The sequence below is a fragment of the Corythoichthys intestinalis genome, chromosome 9 (assembly GCF_030265065.1).
Source record: "Corythoichthys intestinalis isolate RoL2023-P3 chromosome 9, ASM3026506v1, whole genome shotgun sequence".
Taxonomy (NCBI): Eukaryota; Metazoa; Chordata; class Actinopteri; order Syngnathiformes; family Syngnathidae; genus Corythoichthys; species Corythoichthys intestinalis.
In genome coordinates this window covers 16,930,431-16,953,630 of record NC_080403.1, presented here as the reverse complement: position 1 = coordinate 16,953,630, position 23,200 = coordinate 16,930,431, and the positions used below count along the sequence as shown (strand labels likewise).

At 36.8% G+C, this 23,200-nt stretch overlaps 1 protein-coding gene across 7 annotated transcripts in view; it reads left to right on the top strand.

The window, feature by feature from the left end:
• tead3b (TEA domain family member 3 b) overlaps window positions 1-21,305 on the top strand; it is a 77,873-nt gene extending 56,568 nt beyond the window's left edge. Inside the window, exons 5-16 of one of the 7 annotated variants that reach the window (XM_057846016.1) lie at window positions 1,114-1,176; window positions 1,322-1,384; window positions 11,186-11,197; window positions 13,187-13,312; window positions 13,384-13,427; window positions 13,548-13,604; window positions 14,032-14,096; window positions 14,725-14,861; window positions 16,361-16,534; window positions 16,814-16,957; window positions 17,043-17,195; window positions 18,664-21,305. In XM_057846016.1, coding sequence (XP_057701999.1) covers window positions 1,114-1,176; window positions 1,322-1,384; window positions 11,186-11,197; window positions 13,187-13,312; window positions 13,384-13,427; window positions 13,548-13,604; window positions 14,032-14,096; window positions 14,725-14,861; window positions 16,361-16,534; window positions 16,814-16,957; window positions 17,043-17,195; window positions 18,664-18,777 — 1,152 coding nt within the window. In that variant the 3' untranslated portion in view covers window positions 18,778-21,305. The remainder of the gene's footprint in view (window positions 1-1,113; window positions 1,177-1,321; window positions 1,385-11,185; window positions 11,198-13,186; window positions 13,313-13,383; window positions 13,428-13,547; window positions 13,605-14,031; window positions 14,097-14,724; window positions 14,862-16,360; window positions 16,535-16,813; window positions 16,958-17,042; window positions 17,196-18,663) is intronic. The other 6 variants (XM_057846020.1, XM_057846017.1, XM_057846019.1 and 3 more) reach the window with 6 other exon arrangements.
• Window positions 21,306-23,200: the final 1,895 nt, after the last annotated feature.

The window sequence follows — 23,200 nt, the reverse complement described above, 5'->3', positions numbered from 1 at the left end:
TGAGAGAAAAAGCATGTTATTTTGCCTCATTCAGATCTTAATATCTGAACATTTGAATATGTAAACTAAAGTGCAATCACATTTGTAAATGAATGACTTCTGGTTTTTGAAATGTAAATAAACCAATCTATTGTGATAAAACAACAACATTGCAATAACTGCATAAACCATCAAAGTGAAGTCTAACTGTAGTCTTGAAACAAATCTGAATAAGGAAAAACATTGCAATAAAATGATGCAAACTGGTTAAACTTGAGAGTAGCTAAGATCTGTCATGACAGAACATCGCTTCAATGATATCTGGTGCCATCTAGCGTTTTGAATGGGTTTAATGTCTAGACCGCGAATATAAGACGACCCCCACTTTTTCAGTCTTATTTCAATGCAAAAAACACAGTCTTATATTCGGGCCAATACGGTATTAAGTCTGTGTGCGGGCCAGACGTAATTAATTTTATGACAGAGGCTGAAATGAGGATGAAATTTGACCGCGGGCCGCATTCGGCCCCCGGGCCGGACTTTGGACATGTCTGCTCTAGGGGAAAGTAGAACGTGTGAATGGCATAGAAAGAACATTACAATAAAACTCAAGACGAGACCTCCAAGCTTCCACTATAGCTAGTAGTAGTTTGTCAACATGGTTAAAAAAATAATGCGTGATGCGTCAACAGTTAATTAAAACAAAAAAAAATCCGAAGGAACGGGGAGGAAACACTGACTGTAATGAATGACATCACTTATTTAAAGTTAAAAGGATTAAGGACAACTCTTTCAATTAGTAAACTGCCTCTTATGTGACAATTCAGCAATGTAAAACATCTAACAATTATTAACTCATACACTACTACTGACGTTGATAGACGTCTAATCCATTTGAACTGGGAGGGTTGATAGCGACTATTCGTTCATCTACTAGTGACAAATTCATTCGATTGCTGCCAGCCCCTTCTAGTGCAAATGAATTGGACATCTATGGCTGTCAGTGACAGCTGAGTAGTTGAAGTAACACATCTGTGTGTGTGTTGGGGGGGAATATGTATGTGTGTGTGTGTGTGCATGCATCCTAATGCATGTTGTGTTTTTGTGCTCAAAAACTCTTTCACACCCCCTTAGGTGTCTAGTCACATACAGGTGTTAGCACGGAAGAAAGTGCGCGAATACCAGGCGGGTATCAAGGTAGGTGCTAGCAAGCTTCCCCGCCCTTCTGGCGACACTGACTGGGCGTCTCTTTCCTCTTTTGGTTACGGCTTCTCTCTTCCCTTCTTCTTTTCTTCTCGCTCCTTTCCCTCCTTCCCTCCCTTTTGGCTATTCTTCTGTGCAGGTTTCTAGCCACTTGCAGGTTCTCGCCCGGAGAAAATCTCGCGAGATCCAGTCAAAGCTAAAGGTATGCGCTTCACAGCGGGCTCAACCGGGGCTGGACCAAACGGCTTGGCTTTGCATTAACCATTTCATTATCGTTAGACGCGAGCTTGGCTGAGAAAAATTTGGATATAGACTTAAGTTATTGAGCTTTCAGGAGGAATATCAGAAAGAAAATTTGCTTGCATGCTGCTGTCAGAAATATGGCGTTCTTTTAACGTCTACAGTACGTGTAACAGACTGTTTTTAAAGGGGACATATTTAAAATTTACTTTTTTTGTTGCGTTCCGATATTGCCAACATAACTTGATAGGTAAAATGAAATCAGAATGCAGGAGTACCTGGTAAAGACCACATACTGGAAGTACAGAAATAATTCCACGATTTTTAAATACAAGATGGACCAAAAAGCTATACATTCCTTGCCAAGCTATTTTGCGATAAAGTAGACATCCGTTTTCAATTCATAGACCCTTTTGGGCAATTTCAACTCAACGTTGTCTAGACTCAAAGTCTACTTTGGTGGCAACGAATGAATGAATGTTCATTCGCCGCCAGCATCCCAGTTCAAATGGATTGGATATCTATTTGTAATAAATTAGTGATAAACTCTTTCAAATCACATCAGAATGATGATTGGAAGCCACATCCATTGCCGTCAATGGCAGCCAATGAGTTAAAGGGAATGAGAGGAACTGCTTTGATTGCCTCCAAATGTCTCCTTTAAAGCAAGGGATTGCAACACAAGCTGTTACAAGGAGCCCGTGAGACGCTTTAGTCTTTCACGCTTGTGCAGCATGCTCTTCAACCTGTGACACTTATCTACCTGCCCTCTTCTCTGACCCCTTTAGCTCCTCTCGTTCATTCTAGTTTGTCATGTCCTGTTTCTAAAGATGCACATACAAAATACTTCCTCTGGTCTCTCCTAATTTTTATTGTTTGTGGGCCATTTTTTATAGGATGCCATTTGTGTCCCCAGTATAAATTAAGTTGTATTTTCTCTGAAGTTGGCCAAATACACATTCAACTTATTTTTGTGTTTTATCAATTGCCGTCTACTATCAATTCAAGGGTACAGGCTTCTAAATTTTTTTTTTTTTTTAATTGAATTTACTTCTGGTAAAAGTTTGTTATGGAATTTGGCTACTGTATGTCCCCATTGTGTTTTATTCATATTCAGTCTTTAAAATAACTAATATAAGTAGAAAAAAATTCCAAAGAATTTTTATGATTTTATTGTCTTGTATAAATTATACTGTATTTAATCATGTGTTGTTTTTAAATTAGATTTAAAAAAAAAAAAAAAAATTTAAGTTGTTGTTTTTTTTTTCATTTCCAAGGTCTGTTAAGTTGTGTTAGTGTCCCTTTAAGAAAATTCCCCATTTATTAATGATATCTGTCTTCTGGGATAACATCCCACCAGTGGCAGGAAATTCAACTGTGGCGAGCAATTTTATTTTTTATAAAATAAAATAAAAAATCAGATTGTGCAGTTTTATGAAGTACATTTGGTGAGGTTGATAATAATACGTCAACTTTCTTAAAGCTATATGTTTAAAGAAATTTATTGGACTAAACCGTTTCAAAAGGTTTATTTGTAAAATTATGGATTTCTCATCAAGTATCCAAAGTCATGTTAGCTATTATCAGCGTTGTTAATCTTACTTTATAAAAGTAATTAGTTACAGTTACAAATTACTTCTCCCAAAAAGTAATTGAGTTCATAACTCAGTTAGCTCATTGTAAGACGTCACTTTTCATTTTCTACAACTTATTAAATTCTACATTCTATAACATCTAAATACTAAACCCTTTCACATAAAATGTGTCTATATAAACTAAAAACACTATATACAGTACTTTAGAACATCTGGTATTTATTTGGATCAAATATATTAGTTTGCTGTCTTTACTTCGAAGAGTCTACATTTTCCCAAGCTAGACAGCTAGTGAACGACGCGCTCATAATCATACTTTGTCCTTTTTGTTGTGATTGAAAGAATGGCCTTAAACCATTGTTCTCTTAAGACCGTCGTAAAACTACAAAAAAAAAAAAAGTGCACAACGTAGCATTAGCAACAACAATAGCTCACCAGACAAGCTTGCTAAACATAAACAAAAAACATCTTATACAAAAAATATAATATTTCTCGCCATAACAGATTATGTACATTCTTTTACACAACCATACTTACGGACAAATCTTGCCCAGGGATCATGTAAGCACAACATTATAACGAAGGTGTCAGCCTCAGACGTCGTGGAGCCATATTGAATTGGCAAGAATACAAAAAACAAGACATGTTGCAAAGCGACCAAAAGTAGGTGCTGTAGGACAGCACAAAAAAAAACCTGCTGTGAATTTACCAAAAGGCGGAATATTAGTCGATTAAGAAAACACAAATGTAAATTCACCATTAATCAGTGCAAATCTCTGAAACTGTATTAGGCCTACTGCATCATAAGCAGAACACTATCCTTAAATAGTCCGTAAAGTAAGAATAATAAATATTTAAAGTAGTTTGAGACCGCTACCTTTGAAATTCCCTGGCCCATCTCCATTATCGCTGTCTTGTTGTATATGCCAGAGCGTGCAGTGAGAGAGCGCGAGTGAGCAGGGCATGGTCTGCCCACCTAGCCAATCATCATTGGCGTCACCCCCTCTTCCCTTCTACCCCACTCCCGCTCTGCTCTCCCCCAGGCGCTTCATTCAACCAAATTGTAGTAACGCGCCCCTTCACATCCTCATTAATGGTAACGGCCTTGCTTGATGGGAAAAGTAATTAATTAGATTACTCCCAACTGAAAAAAATAACATCATTAGAAACGCTGTTATACGCTATCACCAGTATTAACACAACTGGCTATTATGCTAGCAACACTAGGCTGCGGGCTAACTTTAGCACAAAATGTCCCCTCTGTTAGTGTCCACTCTGTTACGTCCAAATGGCAGCCTAAAAAAAAATACCCTTGTTGTTTTTCAATGCAAAATCACATTCACATCATGTGCACACAAAAAGTAGTTTTGTAAGATTAATGTCTTACTGTTCACGAATACAGTAGTGGCAGTTAATGTGTAAAATGCTAAGTGGAAAACCATACTATAACCATCAAAAAACACCTTTATTTTATGATAGAGTGGAACTATGAGAATCATTCACATATTTTAGTAAATAAAAATATGTGTCTGGATATATTTGCACATTTTGGACAATATAGAGTAAACTGAATGGGAGTAAGTACCGGTATGTAATATTTGCTATCTTAAAAATGTGCATTTCCAGTGGTATTTTAAAGATAAACATTTCTTCCCTACTTAAAACCCTTATTGTAAAAAAAAATATGGAAAATATACATTTGAACTCCTGGAAGTGCCAAAATAGAACATAGACGACCAATCAAAATTTAAACCGAAAAAATGTATTCTTTCAACGGGAAAATACAGTCACCTCCAAACGTATTGTAACAGCTCAATTCCTTTGTTTTTGTTGTATACTGAAGACATTTGGGTTTCAGACAGATAGGGTTTCAGTTGACTCCTCTTAGTCAGTATACATGTTTGCATTATACTTTCAATGTAATATATTTTCTTAATGTACCGGTATTTACCAGTAAATTATGATATAGAAACGCAAATAAAAAACAACAATACAAATTAGGTTGTTTTTTTTAAATGTGCAGTACATTTTATGTATTGTATGTCGTTTAAACATATATACAGTGTATCACAAAAGTGAGTACACCACTCGCATTTCTGCAGATATTTAAGTATATCTTTTCATGGGACAACACTGACAAAATGACACTTTGACACAATGAAAAGTAGTCTGTTTGCAGCTTATATAATAGAGTTAATTTATTTTCCCTCAAAATAACTCAAAATATAGCCATTAATATCTAAACCCCTGGCAACAAAAGTGACTACACCCCATAGAAACTACGTACATCACTAAATGTCCAAATTGAGTACTGCTTCTCATTTTCCCTCCAAAATGTCATGTGACTCGTTACAGGAGTGCTGTCAGCATTGCTGCAGAGATTGAAGAGGTAGGGGGTCAGCCTATTAGTGCTCAGACCATACGCACACTCTACATCAAATTGGTGTGCATGGCTGTCACCCCAGGAGGAAGCCTCTTCTGAGGACGGCACACAAGAAAGCCCGCAAAGTTTGCTAAAGACATGTCAACATAGTACATGGATTACTGGAGCCATGTCCTATGGTCTGATGAGACGGGCGGGCTTTCTTGTGTACCGTCTTCATAAGAGGCTTCCTCCTGGGGTGACAGCCATGCACACCACGTATGGTCTGAGCACGAGCAGGCTGACCCCCCCACCTCTTCGATCTCTGCAGCAATGCTGACAGCACTCCTGTAACGAGTCACATGATATTTTGGAGGGAAAATGACAAGCTGTATTTGGACATTTAGGGATGTACGTATTTACTTAGGGGTGTTCTCACTTTTGTTGCCAGGGGTTTAGATATTAATGGCAATATTTTGAGTTATTTTGAGGGGAAATTAAATTAACTCTATTATATAAGCTGCACACAGACTACTTTTCATTGTGTCAAAGTGTCATTTTGTCAGTGTTGTCCCATGAAAATATATAGTAAAATGTCTGCAGAAATGTGAGGGGTGTACTCACTTTTGTGATACACTGTATAACCCTCTTGATACAATGATGTACACAAAATGGGTCAATTTGACCCATAAAATCAATGGTTAAAAATAAAATAATTCCTGCTCATTTTAGCAGTTTACATGGCCAAGGTCTCATCATTAACCATTTTCATACACTCTAAAAAATTTGACCCAAGGTTACTCAAAAAAATTGTGGCAACAAAGTGACACTCAATATAATTGAATAGATTTAAAGCGCTATAATTTTGATTAAAAAGTATTGAATACATTAACTTAATTTAAACCCAAAAAATTAAATACATGTTAATAAAAGCAACAGCAGAAATGTGTTGGATGTACTAATAGACAACACATGATGAGTTATATCACCAAAAAATATTGAGTAAATCTTACTCAATTTCACAAGGAAAGCTGATTTATGTTAACTAAGACTCTCGAGCAAAAATAATTTACATTCACTGAATATCTGGAGGAAACTGATTCATATTTATTGATAATCTAGTTGAAATTGAGTTATCTTTGTTAATTACATGGGTGAAATTGATTCACATTTGCTAAGTATATGCATAAAAATTATTTGGATTAAGTAAATAAAGTAAGTTATATCAACTCATATTCTAGCACATTGTTGCTTAATTCAACACATTTACACTGTTGTTTTTATTTTTCTGTACCTAAAATAATTGTCTAATTTTTTGTTTTAATTTGTATGACGGGATTTTATTCTACTCAATAATATTGAGTGTCACTTTGTTGCCATAATTTTTATGGGTCTAATTCACCCAATATCCTGACCAAAATTAAGTAAAATGTGGCATCAAGAAACATCAACAGATTTCAATGCATTAAACAACATAAAACATTTATTTGAAAAACTAGAAAATTTAACATATTAACATACTTTTAATAATTCACAAGAAAACATTGAAGCAACCAAGAAAAAATTCAACATATGAACATATTTTAACAACACGAAGAACTGAACAACATTGTAAATTAACAACAAAGGAAAATTCAACAGATTAACATGTTAATCTGTTGAATTTTCCTTTGTTGTTAAACTATTAACAATTTCACAACAAAGGTCTCTTCTGTTAGGCCAGTAGCCTGTTCTTCAAGCTATTGATTTTTGGGGAGAGCTTTGTATCATCGAGGCCAAGGAAAAGTTTTTGAAACACTTCAAATGTGTTCTTGAGTTCCTTTGGATATGCGAGATTCAACACATAAGCAATCCCAACCAGAAGGGAGCAAGCCCTCGGAAGATTTTCCAGACCAGTCAGCACTTTGACGCCCTCCACCACAATACCGATGTCTGGTGCCTCTGATGGGTTCGGTTTGATGTAGATCTTCAATGTTTGAAGTGCAAGATCTTGGAGTATTCGGTCCTCATCAGCATCCTGTAATAGCAAGAACATTGCGCATATCAGACAATAAACCCAAGGGAGGCACTATTTCCCAAATTGCTTCAACTGTTTGGACAAGAAAAACTGGAGTTTGTCATAGCTATTGTTCCTATTGCACTCCATTTATGTCAGTGTTTTAAACAAATCTTACATAACACTTAAAAATATGCATAAAATCATTTTTTCATACCAGGTAAATTTTAAATGATCTCATCAGTTTACCACAAATCAAAACAATTCAATCACACCATCAAGGTTTTAGCAGTTACAGTAGTAAATATATGTAAATGAAATCAATCCATTACATCTTTTTTACCTGGGACTGTTGTGATTAATCCAATCCAAACTATTAACATACTAATCCGTATTGTACCATACTGATAGTGGTAACAAAAGTTGTGGCACTGTAAGTTCATTCCTGACGCTATAAAATTTATAAATTTTCCACAGCAATTGGTTCAACTTTGCTCTCATTTACTTATTATTAAGTTGCCTCAGTCTCTGTAAAAATGTATTTGTATTCACAAAGCAGCTCTTTGGCCAGCATTTCTTAGGTACTTCTTAGGCACCAATTATTAAGACTTTAAAACTTTTAAATTCTGCTAATTGGTGCAATCAAATAACACCTCCTATTTATGCACTTGCACTTAAAAGTTCCATGATGGAAAATAAACACTTTTAAACACTTAATAGAGGACAATGATGTAGTTTGCCAAGACCTACTGGGAGAAATACAGTTAAAGCTATTTTGTGATTTGACTTCCCCAAAACATATTAAGTCAAAGAGATGAGAGTGATGACCTTCTTTTATTTTAACATGTAATTCAACTTACATCGTACTCTCTTAAGAGTTGCTCTGACGATTCCCCGAGGAACTTCATCGAACATCTAATGACAATCTCTCTCTTCATGTGGATATTTGGGTTGCTTGGAGTCTGAAATGGAAAAATAAACACAAGGTGTTTTATATTACTGTTAATAAGGCCCTATCAACGATCCTTCCTATGCCGTCTCTGGGACCTGAATAAGGAAATACTAATGAAACAAATTCTCATGCAATTATTTCATCACAGGATAACATTACCTCCTCTAAAGTTGATATTCCTAGAACACTGTATTAGCAAACATAATGCTCAATGAAGGGTACCTTGAGTAAGATAGCCTGCAACTGCAGCCCCATGCTTCCGCCCTTGGTATGGAAGAGTTTTAATAGTTGAGGCGTAAATTCGTCCAGCTTGGACATGAACTTTGATTCAAGATGAACCATTGTTATTCGATAAAACTCATCCTGGATCTGAAAGACAAATCATAAAACCAGTTTTAAATCCTCAAGTATATCATATACTCATATAAAGTGTTACCGGTTCATAACTTTTGGTGTAAATATTCCTTAATAGAGTGAGGACCGCTGCAGCTTATAGTCCAGTGCGGCTTATCAATTAAAAAATGCAATTTTCGTGTCAAATTTGGTGGGTTGCGGCTTACAGTCAGGTGCGCCTTATAGTCCGAAAATTACGGTCGTGTTTTTCAAAGAAAATGAGAACAATAATGCAAAATATATATATATATATATATATATATATATATATATATATATATATATATATATATAATATGTATATAATTATATTAAATATAATTAATTGAAAATATAACAATTAGATATTTGTTTTATAAATCGTTCAACCCTATAATATACAATTATATGTAAGAGACTGTGCGCCTTTTAATATTTATCATTTGTCATTTGTTGATATGCATATTACCTTAGAATTGGTTTTATATTTTTGTCAGACATCCTAAAGGTTCCTTTTATTGAAGTGGGATTTTATAAGGTATTTATCCATAGTTAGTGTCTTACCTGCACCAGTGTGTTCCCAATGACATTTATACTGGTACAGACGCTATGCCATGTACTAATGTGAAAAAAAAAAAAAAAAAAAAAAAAAAAAAGGATTATCCCTTAAGAATGTCCACAATAAACATTTTTGCTGTCACATTATTACAGGACATAATTATTATTGATTAATGTCACAGCAGTGGAAAAGTATGTACAAATCATTAACTTACCTGCTAGTCTGAGAAATCCTCCTCACCTGAGGTAGACTATCAGCTAACCCAACATTATAGGGTATATTAGTTATACAAGAAAACGTATTCTGGTCGTTTTCCATGTGGCGTTTTCCTAGCTTTGGACTCAACATATAGCTCGCTAACCCATTAATCTCGCTTTGTGATATACCCCCCAGAACCTAGCATTTCGCAAAACAGCCATTGTGCTCAAAACACATTAACAGACGAACCAGTGAAAATGCGACAAGAATTCTGCATTTAACACGCTACTTGAGTAAAAATTTTACGAATACAATTCTATTGTGAAAACTAAATGCAGTAACTTCAGATAAAACTCCTAAATTGATTATACTCACCAGTGAGACACAAGTGTGCTCCTCCGTGTTGGTGTGCTGGCTTGTTAAGGTGGGGGGAGGGGAGGTTAACTTGACCGTGGCCAGGAGCCAGGACGCTAAATTAAATAAAAAAAGAATAGTTTGTACTTTACATCCATTATATAACAGTATTACGCTATACTCGGTAAAACACATTAAATTGTGAAATTCACACTACTTTTTCAATCATTGCAATGCTTTTAGTCGAACCAAACTTTTTCAATCATTGCAATGCTTTAGTTGAATCAAAGACGACACAAACTGACTTCAGTCAGTAACACTAGAACTTAATTTTGACTGAAAGTACAGTAAAGTTGGCACGTTTAGCAATTTGTAGTAACACAAAGCAATGTTTAACTGATACAGACACTGGGGTCGTTACCTAAGAACAATTAAACAGCTCTTACCTTTAAGCCAACGGTCTGTGAAATGGTGGCTGACTTGCTGTTGTGTGATGAAAAATGCCTTGGGCGGGAAAATAAGACCTTCCAATGAGTAAAATTTATCAATTTTCTGCAGTTTTGACTTTGCTTATAAAAATAAATAAATTCTACTCACTGATTTTAAGTTGGTTTTATATTTAAAAAATACTAATTAAAATGCTATTAATAAATGATTAAAAATTGGTAAATTCTGCTCACTTTGATTGCAAACTGCACACAGTCATTTTTATTATGTATAGTCTACTTTTATTTATTTCGTAAATATTATCAAAACCTGATCATAGTTTTTACAGTGTATGCACACAAGCCATTACAAAAAGTGCATTTTCTAACCACATAAAATGAAACGTAAAATATCTTAGGACATTTGGAGAAATTAACAATTGATGAATGAAAACCGAAATAATGTTTTTTCATTTGGAATTTTAGCTGTAAATATGCATTGTCTTTTCACTCTTTGCAAAGTATTGGATTCCGTAAAGAATCCTGCGTGGACTCGATTGTTAATTAGTCGTGTCTGGTATGCACTCAACTGAGAGGGATTCACCCATGCGGTAAAATTGTTCAGAAATAATCAACTGACTCATTATTTTAAAATATCTTCACCTGTACTATCAAACTTTTTTGGTCAATATTTCATTGGATAGCAATACGAAACAACCTCTTCCAAACTTATTGAGCTACAAGCAACATATGTAGTAAATCAATAAAAGGTTTTGGACCAATTAACTCATTATTTGCCATTGATGAAAAGAGATTTCCAATTGATTTTGACACTTTCAGTTCAACCGAAAAGTCTATAAGTTGTCAATGGCAGTTAATGGCTCAAAAATTCCTCGTACGGCTTAAATGCATCGGACTAATGGTTCTTTTCTCTTTTTGTTTTGCTTCAGGCGATGAATTTGGTAAGTGAATCTCATTCGTGCCGTACGCTGTGCTTCCGCTACTCGCATTATCGGCATCAGCGCGCCTCCTAATGGCCTTCTGCTGGCATGGCATCCCTCGCCCCACCCCGCGGTTCACCTACTACGCTATCCCATAATGGGGGTGGCGCTTAGGAAACGGCCTCGCTTTTGCATCCTCGCTTGCTTCGCTGAGGTGATGCTTTGTTGTTTTTCGGGCTCTCGACTCTTGAAAGCTTGAAAGACATAACGAGTTGAATAGAAATTAAAACTTAATTAAAACATCAAAATAAACGTGCACATTTGGAAACTGTACGTTATTTTTCATGCATTTTACTACAGGAATCGGCGGCATTCATTTCAAATGTTTTTTATGTCAACTGTTCATCAGTGTAACGCTGCTCTTGTCTGCTTTTCTCAGTGACCGCAAAAATGCTCTGCTTTGATTGGCTTACTAAAGCCTATATAACAAGTGGAACCTTCATTTTCTTTCTCAACACTAATGCATATGTATTGTATAACTATCACTAGAGAGCTAGTCAAGCAGGGTACACACATATGCACACTGAAGTGGAACAACCCAACAAACGTGCAATCGCTCAATATAATCTTGTGCTAAACAAATTAAAATGTGCCCTGAATGCTGATCTTTCAGTGCTGTTGACAGTTCTAGACGTCCAATTAATTTTGACTGGGAGGGCTGCCAGCGAATGATTGCTGCCGGCTCTAGCGCTGTTAATGGCAGCCAATGAGTTAAATTAGCAAAATTAGTCACTTGCCCTACCAAGGGTTAATGCTTTATAGGGCAGTAATTTAATTACTATGATTATATATATATATTTTAATCTAAGCATTATTTGTTTTTGTTGAATTTTTTTTAAATTGTTTGTTTAATTACCATCTTATTGATTAATTTAATTTATTTATACAAAACACCATAGATTTCATAATTATATTGACAGGGCGCGGAGCCGATTAATAGGAGGCCTGCATTGTTGGCGTGGCCATCAAAGCTGACCGAGTAGAATCACAGACAAAGAGCTTTTTCCGTCGAAAATTCTTGTATATAAATGCTTAAATCCCTGAAAAAAAGTTTATTTTACGTAAAAATGTCAAAGCATGATGCTAGTCTGTCAGTCAATGTGGCAGCAGCCATATGTAGACAGAGGTTTTCCGGTGAAAATTCTTGTGAATAAATGCTTAAATCCCTGAATTCTTTATAGCTATGTACGTAAAACATCTCGATGCTTGGTTAAAAGCAACAACAAAAAAACGTGCAGACGGCATTTATTTTATGTAAATATGTCGAAGTGCTGTGCTAGTCCGTCAGTCAATGTGGCGGTCGCCGTATGTAAACAGAGCTTTTTTGGCGAAAATTTTTGTGAATACGTAAATGCTGAAATTCCTGAGTTCTTTATAGATATGGAAGTAAAACAGTCTCAATTCTTGGTTAAAAGCAAAACAAAAACAAAACAAACAAAAAAACGTTATTTTAAGGAAATACGTCAAAGCATGATGCTAGTCTGTCAGTCAATGAGGCGGTGATTGTTGATCTCTTTCAGTAGTTTTAGTATTGGTAATTTGACAAAGTTGCTGTGTAGTCAATGTAAAAACAACTCATTTTAAGAGCAACTCTGGCAGCTTATGAGTTCAAATTGATTTGTCATTTATTGCTGTCAATGGCAGTGAATGAGTTCATGCTTATAATACTAAAATATGTGAACCATCCCACCGAAACCAGAATTTCTCACACACAAGGTCAATGTGAGATATAATACCCTCTGGAGCAAATTTGTGATTTATAAATAAATACTCACCTCAGAAACTTCCACTTCAAGATTCACATCTTCCAGTTGTGTTTGAGCTAAAAATCACTCTCAACATACCCGCACTTATCAAAACAGTATGTGTGTACCCACCGTCAGAGTGACGTTCTCATTGTGGCACCCCCTTGTGTTTGACCGGCCTCCTTTCCCTGTGCCGTCACTTTAGGATCAGGCGTCCAAAGATAAAGCCCTGCAGAACATGGCGGCGCTATCGTCAGCACAGATCGTCTCACCGAGCATGATCAAGAGTCATATTCCACCAATGCCCCCCGCCGCCTACCAGCCAGGCAGAGTGAGCCAGCCCACCCTCAAATAGTCATGCTTTGTCCAATAATTCCTGCTAAAAAAAATATCATTCTCTAGTTCTGGCACGCGCAGATTCCGGGACAACCTGGACCCTCTCAGGAGTAAGTAGACCTCTCTCAAACTCGGGATAAGAGGTGTGGGACGCATGAATGTCTGACGGTAGAAGCATAAATAAGCGCTATTACAAAGCATATTTAACGCGTGCCGTTTTTGCACATCAGGCTGGTTCTAGATCTCAACCCGGGAAGGACTCCTGGGCTCGGTCGTACCAGCCAAGTGTAAGTTCGCCATGATAGCTAGCAAGCACCGCTACTAACTCCCACACTCCTTTTTTCTTGTATGTTTCCTGCACCAAATTGACTTCAAAATTGAATTAAATTTAAAAAAAAAAAAAAAAAAAATCAGGGTTCGGTGCAAATTGTGTTTATCTAATTGAAGCAGGTGGACTTACGCTTCGCTGGTGCAGCCATACATGCTGACACGAATACAAAACGACAATTTACTCATTGGCTGCCATTGACGTGGATGTCAAATCCATTTGGACAAGGAGGGCCGTATGGAAAGTCTTTCCATCCTAGTCCAAATGGATTGGACGGCCATTGCCATCAATGGTAGCCAATGGGTTAACTGGAAAAGAGTGAGCAGTGCATTTATTTCAATTTTTCTTTTTTTTTTTTTTTTTTTTTGTCATTTGTTTTCTTCTAGTATCAAACCTTTTGCACAGCCCCCCTACCCGAGCCTATCAGGTCCGGTAACGCAGTCCATACCAAGTAAGTAGGAATTTGTAGATACTTTTTTTTTTTTTTAACTATAAATAAAAACTGTGTAGTGCTTCAGTAACTGTAAATCTTGTGGTAGGTTTTTGTAGATTTTTTCTGACTGAAAATTTTGGTAGAAAAAAAATGCTGTGATCCACCCACCTCCTGTTCCAAACGGTATTCAAACCAATACCATCATCATCTTGGCTGTCGTGCGTTCTGACTACTGAACTAATAGAAAGCTGTGGGCAAAATTACTTTTCATTTAGAATGTTAGGAAAACTTCCTGAGAACTTAAAAGTGTGTACCGGCAGCTGAAACTAGACTGGGCTTATTGGCTCAGTATACAACACGCTCAACTGGCAATGTGGATTCAAACCCCGTTTGGAGAGGAGAGAATGAAAAAGAGCAGTGACACCACCACCATCAGACCGGCTTTTTATTTTTATTTTTTTTTAAATAATTTGTTGCTAATTTGAATGTAAACTGTACATTTTTCTACCTTTTTAACTGTATAATTCTAGCTGCCGGTATTTTACTATAAATGTGACTTTTTATTGACCTTTTTGGTTGGTTTTCATAGTTTCCATGCAACAACATGACTGAGCATACCTGACAAATCGAACATTTTTGCGTACAGGTTACGAGCCCTTGGCTCCGCCCCCCGCGCCCACAGCCACAGCGGTGCCAGTGTGGCAGGATCGGACCATCGCCTCCTCCAAGCTGCGCATGTTGGAGTACTCGGCCTTTATGGAGGTTCAGAGGGACCCAGACACAGTGAGGTTTTTTTTTTTTTTTTTTTAATTCGGGCATTTCCATAACTAACTTCGGTTATGCGAATTACTTAGGGTTCTATTTGTTGTACTTCTTAAGTAGTAGCATATTGTATTTATTTCATTTTTAAATTTAATTTTATGTTTTTTTCATCTTTTTTATTGTAGCACAGTGGTTCTTAACCTGGGTTCGATTGAACCCCATGGGTTCGGTGAGTAAGTCTAAGGGGTTTGGTAAAGGTTAAGACACACAGGGCCGTAATTCTTACTCTGACTAAAGGCCAAGTTTTGTTTTAGACTAGGTTGCCTCCAATTTACAGGCTTTATTCAATTTCTTTCAACTCCTAGCTCTATGTCTAATGGGAGGAGAAACTGGTTTGCTCAGTGGAAGGTTGACTCACACTTGGTATGAGGAAGCATAACAGACCTGTAGGCAAAATGCACTGCGCAGATAATTAAAAACAAACATTTGCGTCACATTTTACGCCATGAAAATAGTATATGATATAAGGATGTGACCATAAAATGAGAAAGTAGACATGATAAACAACCACAATGGGAGTATATCAAACTCCCATGTGATACATAAAAGTTTTTCAGACCACAGGGACACTCAGATTCCTATTCTCCATATAGAGGCAGCTGAACAGGACAGGTTAAATGTGACATTAATAAATAAATAAAAGAATGTAGACATTAAATTTTTTCCAACGTGAAAATTACCTGCAAAATACCAAATTATAAATTTCAACGGGAATTTGCTTACTAGCTTAGTTTTGAATGGTTTGGTTTTGAATTCGACACAAAAAAACACACACAAAAAAGGCTTCATTTTTACATTCCGAATGGTTCGGTGAATGCACGTGAGAAATTTGTGGGGTTAGGTACCTTTAGCAAGGTTAAGAACAACTGCTCTAGCACTTTTTTACTATCTTGCACCTTATCCATTTATCTTTGCTGCTGTGTTGTTATGGGCACTGGAAACTAATTTCCCCGAGGGAACTCTCCCAAGGTATAAATAATGTTTCAGCAACAAATCCATCGAATACACTTGAATCAGACTTTGTGATATAAGCTAATATCGTTGTATCGTCCCGTCCAATATTTATCCGAAATTCATATCATATTGTACTGTCAGGAAATTGCTGATTTTCAGCCCTATTGTGTAGCGCTTTACTTCACTGTGACTATTGAGGAAAGACTGATGTGGTTACTTTGTCTAACAATGTTAGCAGATGACAGCATTAAGCTAAAAAAAATGAAGGCGTCATTTGCAGGCATTTTCTGCCAATTACGCTCAGAATTTGTTGGAGTTTTTTTTTCAACGGAGTGTTAAAGAAAATAATTAAGAAGCACTGTTACTGTTTTATCATTTGGTTGCAGCCACTATAGGGCACTATTTATAACAGCCATGTTTTCTGAATTAGCAGCTTTCCTTCTGATTTTCTAATGTTACTGTACATAGGTTTATCAACATTCTGTCCTTTTTTGTCTGTTTTACAGTACAGCAAACACCTGTTTGTCCACATAGGACAAACCAATCCGTCGTATAGCGACCCCCTCCTGGAGGCTGTGGACATCCGGCAGATCTACGACAAGTTCCCCGAAAAGAAGGGTGGTCTCAAAGAGCTTTACGAGAAAGGCCCTCAAAACGCGTTTTTTCTGGTGAAATTTTGGGTGTGTAATCTGAATTTATTTAATTAATTTGGCTCCCACTAATGCCGTTAGATGTTTGATCCATTACAACTGGCAGGTCTGGAAGTGATCCTTCACTGCTAGCCTCTCAGATGAAATGGATCGGATGTTTATCGCCGTCATTGGCAGTGAATGTAAACATGCTCAATGATTTTGTTCTCCCCGGTGAAAAATTTCTAGTCAATTCGTGCACTCCAATGGACACATGATTTTTAAACAAGATTTATAAAAAGCCTTTTCCATTATTTCTGCTTTTTCCAGGCCGACTTGAACAGCAGCGGGATGCAGGACGGCCCCGGTTCTTTCTATGGTGTCACCAGTCAGTACAGTAGCGCCGAGAACATGACCATCACTGTTTCGACCAAAGTCTGCTCCTTTGGGAAGCAGGTGGTGGAAAAAGTTGAGGTAACAACACTGTCGCTGTGCTCCATTACCTCCCAAATGTACAGTTTGCGTGTCTAAATCTCTGTGTGTTCACTTCTCGCTGAAGACCGAGTATGCCCGACTGGAGGGTGGCAAGTGCGTTTACAGGATTCACCGCTCGCCCATGTGCGAGTACATGATCAACTTTATCCACAAGCTCAAACATTTGCCCGAAAAGTACATGATGAACAGTGTTCTTGAAAACTTCACCATCCTGCAGGTACACACATCCATACAACCTGTATGTGTACTTAGAGGTGACAGAAAAATGAGTCACAGTGAACGATTTTTCTAAACTGAGACATAGATTTCATAATTGTATTGACGGGTCATATCTGTCAGCCACTGCGCAACGCCTTCAAGTAGGGGGCCGTCCTACAGTCCGCTTTAGTTATTCGCTGTCGGTCGCAGTTAGTTAACACATGCAGCAATCCAACGCCGGATTTAGGTTGAAAAAGTACGACAGCTCTACGGCATACAAACAGGAAGGATTGTCTCAGGAGTGATTGGTTCGAGGTTTCAAGGTAATTATTATATTTTTCGTACCATGCGTGCATTTTGAAACGTGAAAAAAAGCTCTGTTTCCATATGGTGGCCGCAACATTGACTAACAGACTAGCATCGTACTTTGACATATTCACGCAGTATAAATGCTAACAGCACGTTTTTTGGGGGGGGGGGGGGGGTTTTTGCTTTTAATAAAAGAATCGAGACTGTTTTGCATATTCCATATCATGAAGAATTCAGGGATTTAAGCATTTATTCACAAGAATTTTCAACAAAAAAAGCTCTTTGTCTGTGATTCCACTCCGTCAGCTTTGACGGCCACACCAACAATGCAGGCCCCCTATTAATTGGCCCAGTGTCCCGTCAATATCATTATGAAGTCTATGACAGATTCTCAGCGTTTCATCAAAATAAGAAAAATCGTAAGCTAATCATTTTACAAACCTTCACTTGTCATTAACAATGTGCATGTTAGTTGGGTTGGACACACATTCAAAAACAGATTGAGGAACTCTTTTATTTTAGATTTCAGCCATGAAATAATGGCTTGAATGTATTTAATTTCCCTTTTAAAATTCATTGTGAAAGTATTATTGAACCTCACCAACAAGCAAGGGCTTTCTATTGATTGGTTAATATCCATTGCTGAACCATTACTGTCCTCATCATCATGGATCTAGCAGTTATGTACCAGTATGTGTCTAGTTGTTATTTATTGTATTATGGAATTTCTTTACACATACACTAGCTAATTTTAGCTAATGACGTAGATTTGTTAAAATGGGTATGATATTAACGCAAGGGTATTTTCATCGTAAATTGGGCATTTCTGTGTAGATGTTTACAAAAACGGTAAAGCACTAGACGTTTGCTGTGCCTTTTTTAAAAAACAATTTCTGATGCACCATTTTCAAAATGGCTTTTGAAGGCTGTCTTCCCAATTATAATGGAAATCTTAATCATTAAAAGAGGTGTTTTGGGAACATTTGATACAGAAATCTCAATTTTAAACATTTTAACTTAGTAAGACATTTGTCATTTTTATCTTCGAATCTCTGTGTGACTCCAGACTCATTTTGCTATGCCCGATCACATATGACTTGTAATGTATTCGGGGTGCCTTACGACGTCTTGTCAGTCCCACCCCTTGAATGTATCACATTCTCTTTTTCCTCCTGAAGGTCGTAACGAACCGCGACACCCAGGAGACGTTGCTGTGCATCGCGTTTGTGTTTGAGGTGTCCACGAGCGAACACGGTGCCCAGTATCATGTCTACAGACTTGTGAAGGACTAAACAAAAACAAAAGTGAAAACACGCCGTCCCCCTCTCTTCAGTCAGCAAAACCAGAAAATGACGCTAGTGAACTAACTCACGCAGGCACACATTAGGAAGACAAAAACAATCATCACGTGCATTTTTCAGACCGGTAGCTTTCCATGAAGTGGAGGTACGCCAAGGCGCTTGAGGGAACGAGAAGGTTTTGAATGAGTAGATCATTTGGAGCAAAAGAATTGGACCACTGATGAAGAGGAAGTGGACGTTGTATTGCGGTAGATTGTGTTAGGAAAGTAAAGTGCCTTTTTTTCTCCAAAGAAATTGCCTGTCACTTTGAATTGCCTTTTGTACTACCTCTCTTTTTTTTTTTTCTCAAATGATTGAGCATCATAATCAATTGGGGAAAAAAAGCCCTTCAGCCTTTAAACATCAACATTTATCACATTTTGCCTTATTCTGGTACTACCTGTGTGTTTTTAAATCTCGTCTTAAATGGTCTACACGTCAGGATTGCCAAGAATGATTAATTATCAAATTAATCAACAACAATTTTGATCATTGGTTAATTGTATACAGACATTATTTTACCAAGAAAAAAAAGACCAAATCCTCTGTTTGAGCCTCCCAAAAGCAAATTTTCTCTGATTTCTGTAGTCTTTTATAAAAGCAGACTGATTATCTTTGAAAATAATCAAAAAAAGATGGATCCAAATATTTGTTTTTGCTTTTAGAAAACAATAATTACTTAAACTAGTCCAGTTTAGTTAAAATCTTGAGTTCAAAGTACTTAACTTTTTTTTCTTTTAAGTTGAAATTTCAAGTTCTGGTACTTAAAAAAATACTGTTTAATAGCCCATTTTTTAAAAATAAAAACCCATCATATGTTATTACTGCTCTTATAGGGTTTGGTAAATTTTGGTGAAAACCTTTGTCTGAATATTCCCTATACACCCCAAAACTCAGGGTCGTCTTTAAGAGACATCTGACAATCAGAAATGATCATTTCTCGATACGTGTGTTACCCGTATTACAATGAGTTTTGGACACGAGAGGCCTATTATACAATGGAGTATTACAGCTAAACAAACAAAGATTGGGAAAGAAGAAGAAATGGGACTATTAGAATACAGTCATTCGATTGCAAGATTAAAGTCATAATATTACGAGAATAATTTCAAACGTAATACTACGAAAATGAAGTCAATGCAAAAGTACGTAACCTAAAGATACGTAATATAACGACTTTTTCTGGTTATATTATTTAAAATTACCTAGCATTATGATATATTTCTCGTAACTTTATTGGTAGAAAGTAGTAGTATTAAGACTTTGATCCCGATTTTCTTTCTCATTATATAATGACTTTTCTCGTAATATTACAAACTTCGTAATTACTTTTTTCTCGTAATATTATGACATTTTTTGTTATATTGTGACTTTTTTCTCACAGTATTACAACGTACGAATTTATTGTTGTAATCTTTCACTCTAATCGCGTAATATTTTTCCTTTATTCTCATAGTCCCATTTTTTTTCCTTGTTTCACCCTAAAACTCCATCGTATTTTTACTGTTAATATCACTCGTCTTTTTTAAAAGAAAAAGCCAGCACTCACCCACCTCACCCCCTTGTTACATTGCTTTTTCAGAAGTGGGGCGGTAGAAACACAGTGATAGCAGTGTTTTCTTTTTTCTGCCTTGACGTGTATGTAGCCATAAATGAAAAGAACATTTTTTCTGTACTGTGAGTCAAGTGGATCTTAAACAAATATGTGTTACATAGGAGTATTTTTATTCAGAGGAGGGGAAGGGAGGTTTATTAGAGATCAAGTAAGCCAGCACAGAGAGGAGTGGGCCAATTGACATCACAGTTTCTTTTGTTTAAGAAAGAAATTGCATGCTGTGAGAAGCTTCAGTTGTTCATATTTAAGACATGCAATCGACATACCTGACCTGTTGTCTCTGTGCTGCGTGGGATGTGGCCATTGATTGTTATTTATAGGGTTGGAAAGCAGATACTAATAATAAGGGCCATGTGGGGTTCTACTTGTGGATCATTTTTCCATTGATTTGGAGATGGTTAAACAAAAAGCGTGTGTATGTGTGTGTGATTTGCTGGATTTTTTTTTTTTTTTAATAAAAATGGACCCATTTTGACTAAAGTGGCCACCTGAATTGAATGTCGTATTTTGCAACACACACAAAATAATAACGCTCCTAGCTCAGTTTATCTTTTATATTGTTTTCTTGCCATTACCAACATTTGTCCTTGTTTTGATTGTCGTCCTTTTGACTGTGAGTGTTTTGCCTCACTGAAAATAATGTGTGATGTTGATAATAAGATATCTAATGTATCATATTCTGAATGGTGTGGGAAGGTGTTTATTGTTTTTGGTTTAAGGTGGTTTGCTATTGTTTTTTTGTTTTTTTTGCCACAATTGTGAATTGCAATTTTATACTTCCAAATAGAGGTTGGACTATGTAATCAAACCAATGTACCTAACAATAAAAGACACATGTTGCCTTTGGGGGCCATTTTCCCCATGACATGCTGTGTAATTCCTTCTCTCCTTATGTTAGGCTTACATTAAGATACTTAAAAAAAATACAAAACATTCATTTGTTGGTACTTTTGAGAGATAAATTTGAAAACTACTGTTTTAACTTCAAAGTATCAAATTCAAAATTGAGTACACATTTAGTAACTTCTCGCCTATCAAAAATATATGTACAAATACGCTAAACAGTGCATTTATTCAGCCGAAAAATAAAGATGCATAGAAATTTTTCAATATTCACTAAACTATTATTTGGATATACATTTAACACTTAATCAAGTCAATAAACATGTGTGACTACACTGCTTGCCAAAAGTATTGGCACCCCTGCAATTAATAGCAGATAATGCTCAATTTCTCCCAGAAATTGATTGCAATTACAAATGCTTTGGTAGTAATATCTTCATTTATTTTGCTTGCAATGAGAAAACACAAAAGAGAATGGGGGGGGGGGAATTAAATCATTATCGTTATACACAAAACTCCAAAAATGGGCTGAACAAAAGTATTGGCACCCTTTGAAAAATCATGTGATGCTTCTTTAATTTGTGTAATTAACAGCAGCTGTTACTTACCTGTGGCACATAACAGGTGGTGTCACATGTGCAGCTAGTTAAAATGGATTAAAGTTGACCCAACCTCTGTCCTATGTCCTTGTGTGTACCACATTGAGCATGGAGAAAAGAAAAGACCAAAGAACTGTCTGAGAACTTGAGAAGCAAAATTGTGAGGAAGCATGGGCAATCGCAAGGCTACAAGTCTATCTCCAAAAACCTGAATGTTCCTGTGTCTACCGTGCGCAGTTTCATCAATAAGTGTAAAGCCCACGGCACTGTGGCTAACCTCCCTAGATGTGGACGGAAAAGAAAAATTGTCGAGAGATTTCAACGAAAGATTGTGCGAATGTTGGATAAAGACCCTCAACTAACATCCAAACAAGTTCAAGCTGTCCTGCAGTCCAAGGGTACAACAGTGTCAACCCGCACTATCCGTCGGCGTCTGAATGAAAAGGTATTCTATGGTATGATACCCAAGAAAACCCCACTTCTGACCCAGAGACATAAAAAACCCAGGCTCGAGCTTGCCAAAACTTACCTGAGAAAGCCAAAAACGTTTTGGAAGAATGTTCTCTGGTCAGATGAGACAAAAGTAGAGCTTTTTGGGAAAAGGTATCAACATAGAGTTTACAGGGTCGAAAATGAGGCCTTCAAAGAAAAGAACACGGTCCCCGCAGTCAAACATAGCAGAGGTTCCCTGATGTTTTGGGGTTGCTTTGCTACCTCTGGCACTAGATTGATTGACCATGTGTACGCCATTATCAAGTCTGAAGACTACCAAAAAAATTTGCAGCATCATGTAGTGTGAAAAAACTGGGTCTCCCTCAGAGGTGGTTCTAAAGTGGCCAGGAATTAGTCTAGACCTGAATCCCATAGAACACCTGTGGAGATATCTGAAAATGGCAGTTTGGAGAAGGCACCCTTCAAATCTCAGACCTGGAGCAGTTGGCCAAAGAAGAACGCTCTAAAATTCCAGCAGAGCATTGTAAGAAACTCATTGATGGACACCGGAAGGTGTTGTTCGCAGTTATTTCGTCTAAAGGTTGTGGTACCAAGTATTAGGCTGAGGGTGCCAATACTTTTGTCTGGCTCATTTTTGGGAGTTTTTTGTCAAATGATAATTATTTCATTGTTTTTCATTCTCTTTTGTGTTTTTAATTGCAAGTAAAATAAATTATGATATTACTATCAACGCATTTGTAATTGCAATCATTTTCTGGGAGAAATTGAGCATTATCTGACAGAATTGCAGGGGTGCCAAACTTTTAGCCAGCACTGTGTAAGACTGACTGGCGACAAATTCAGGGTGTAACCTGCCTCCTGCCCA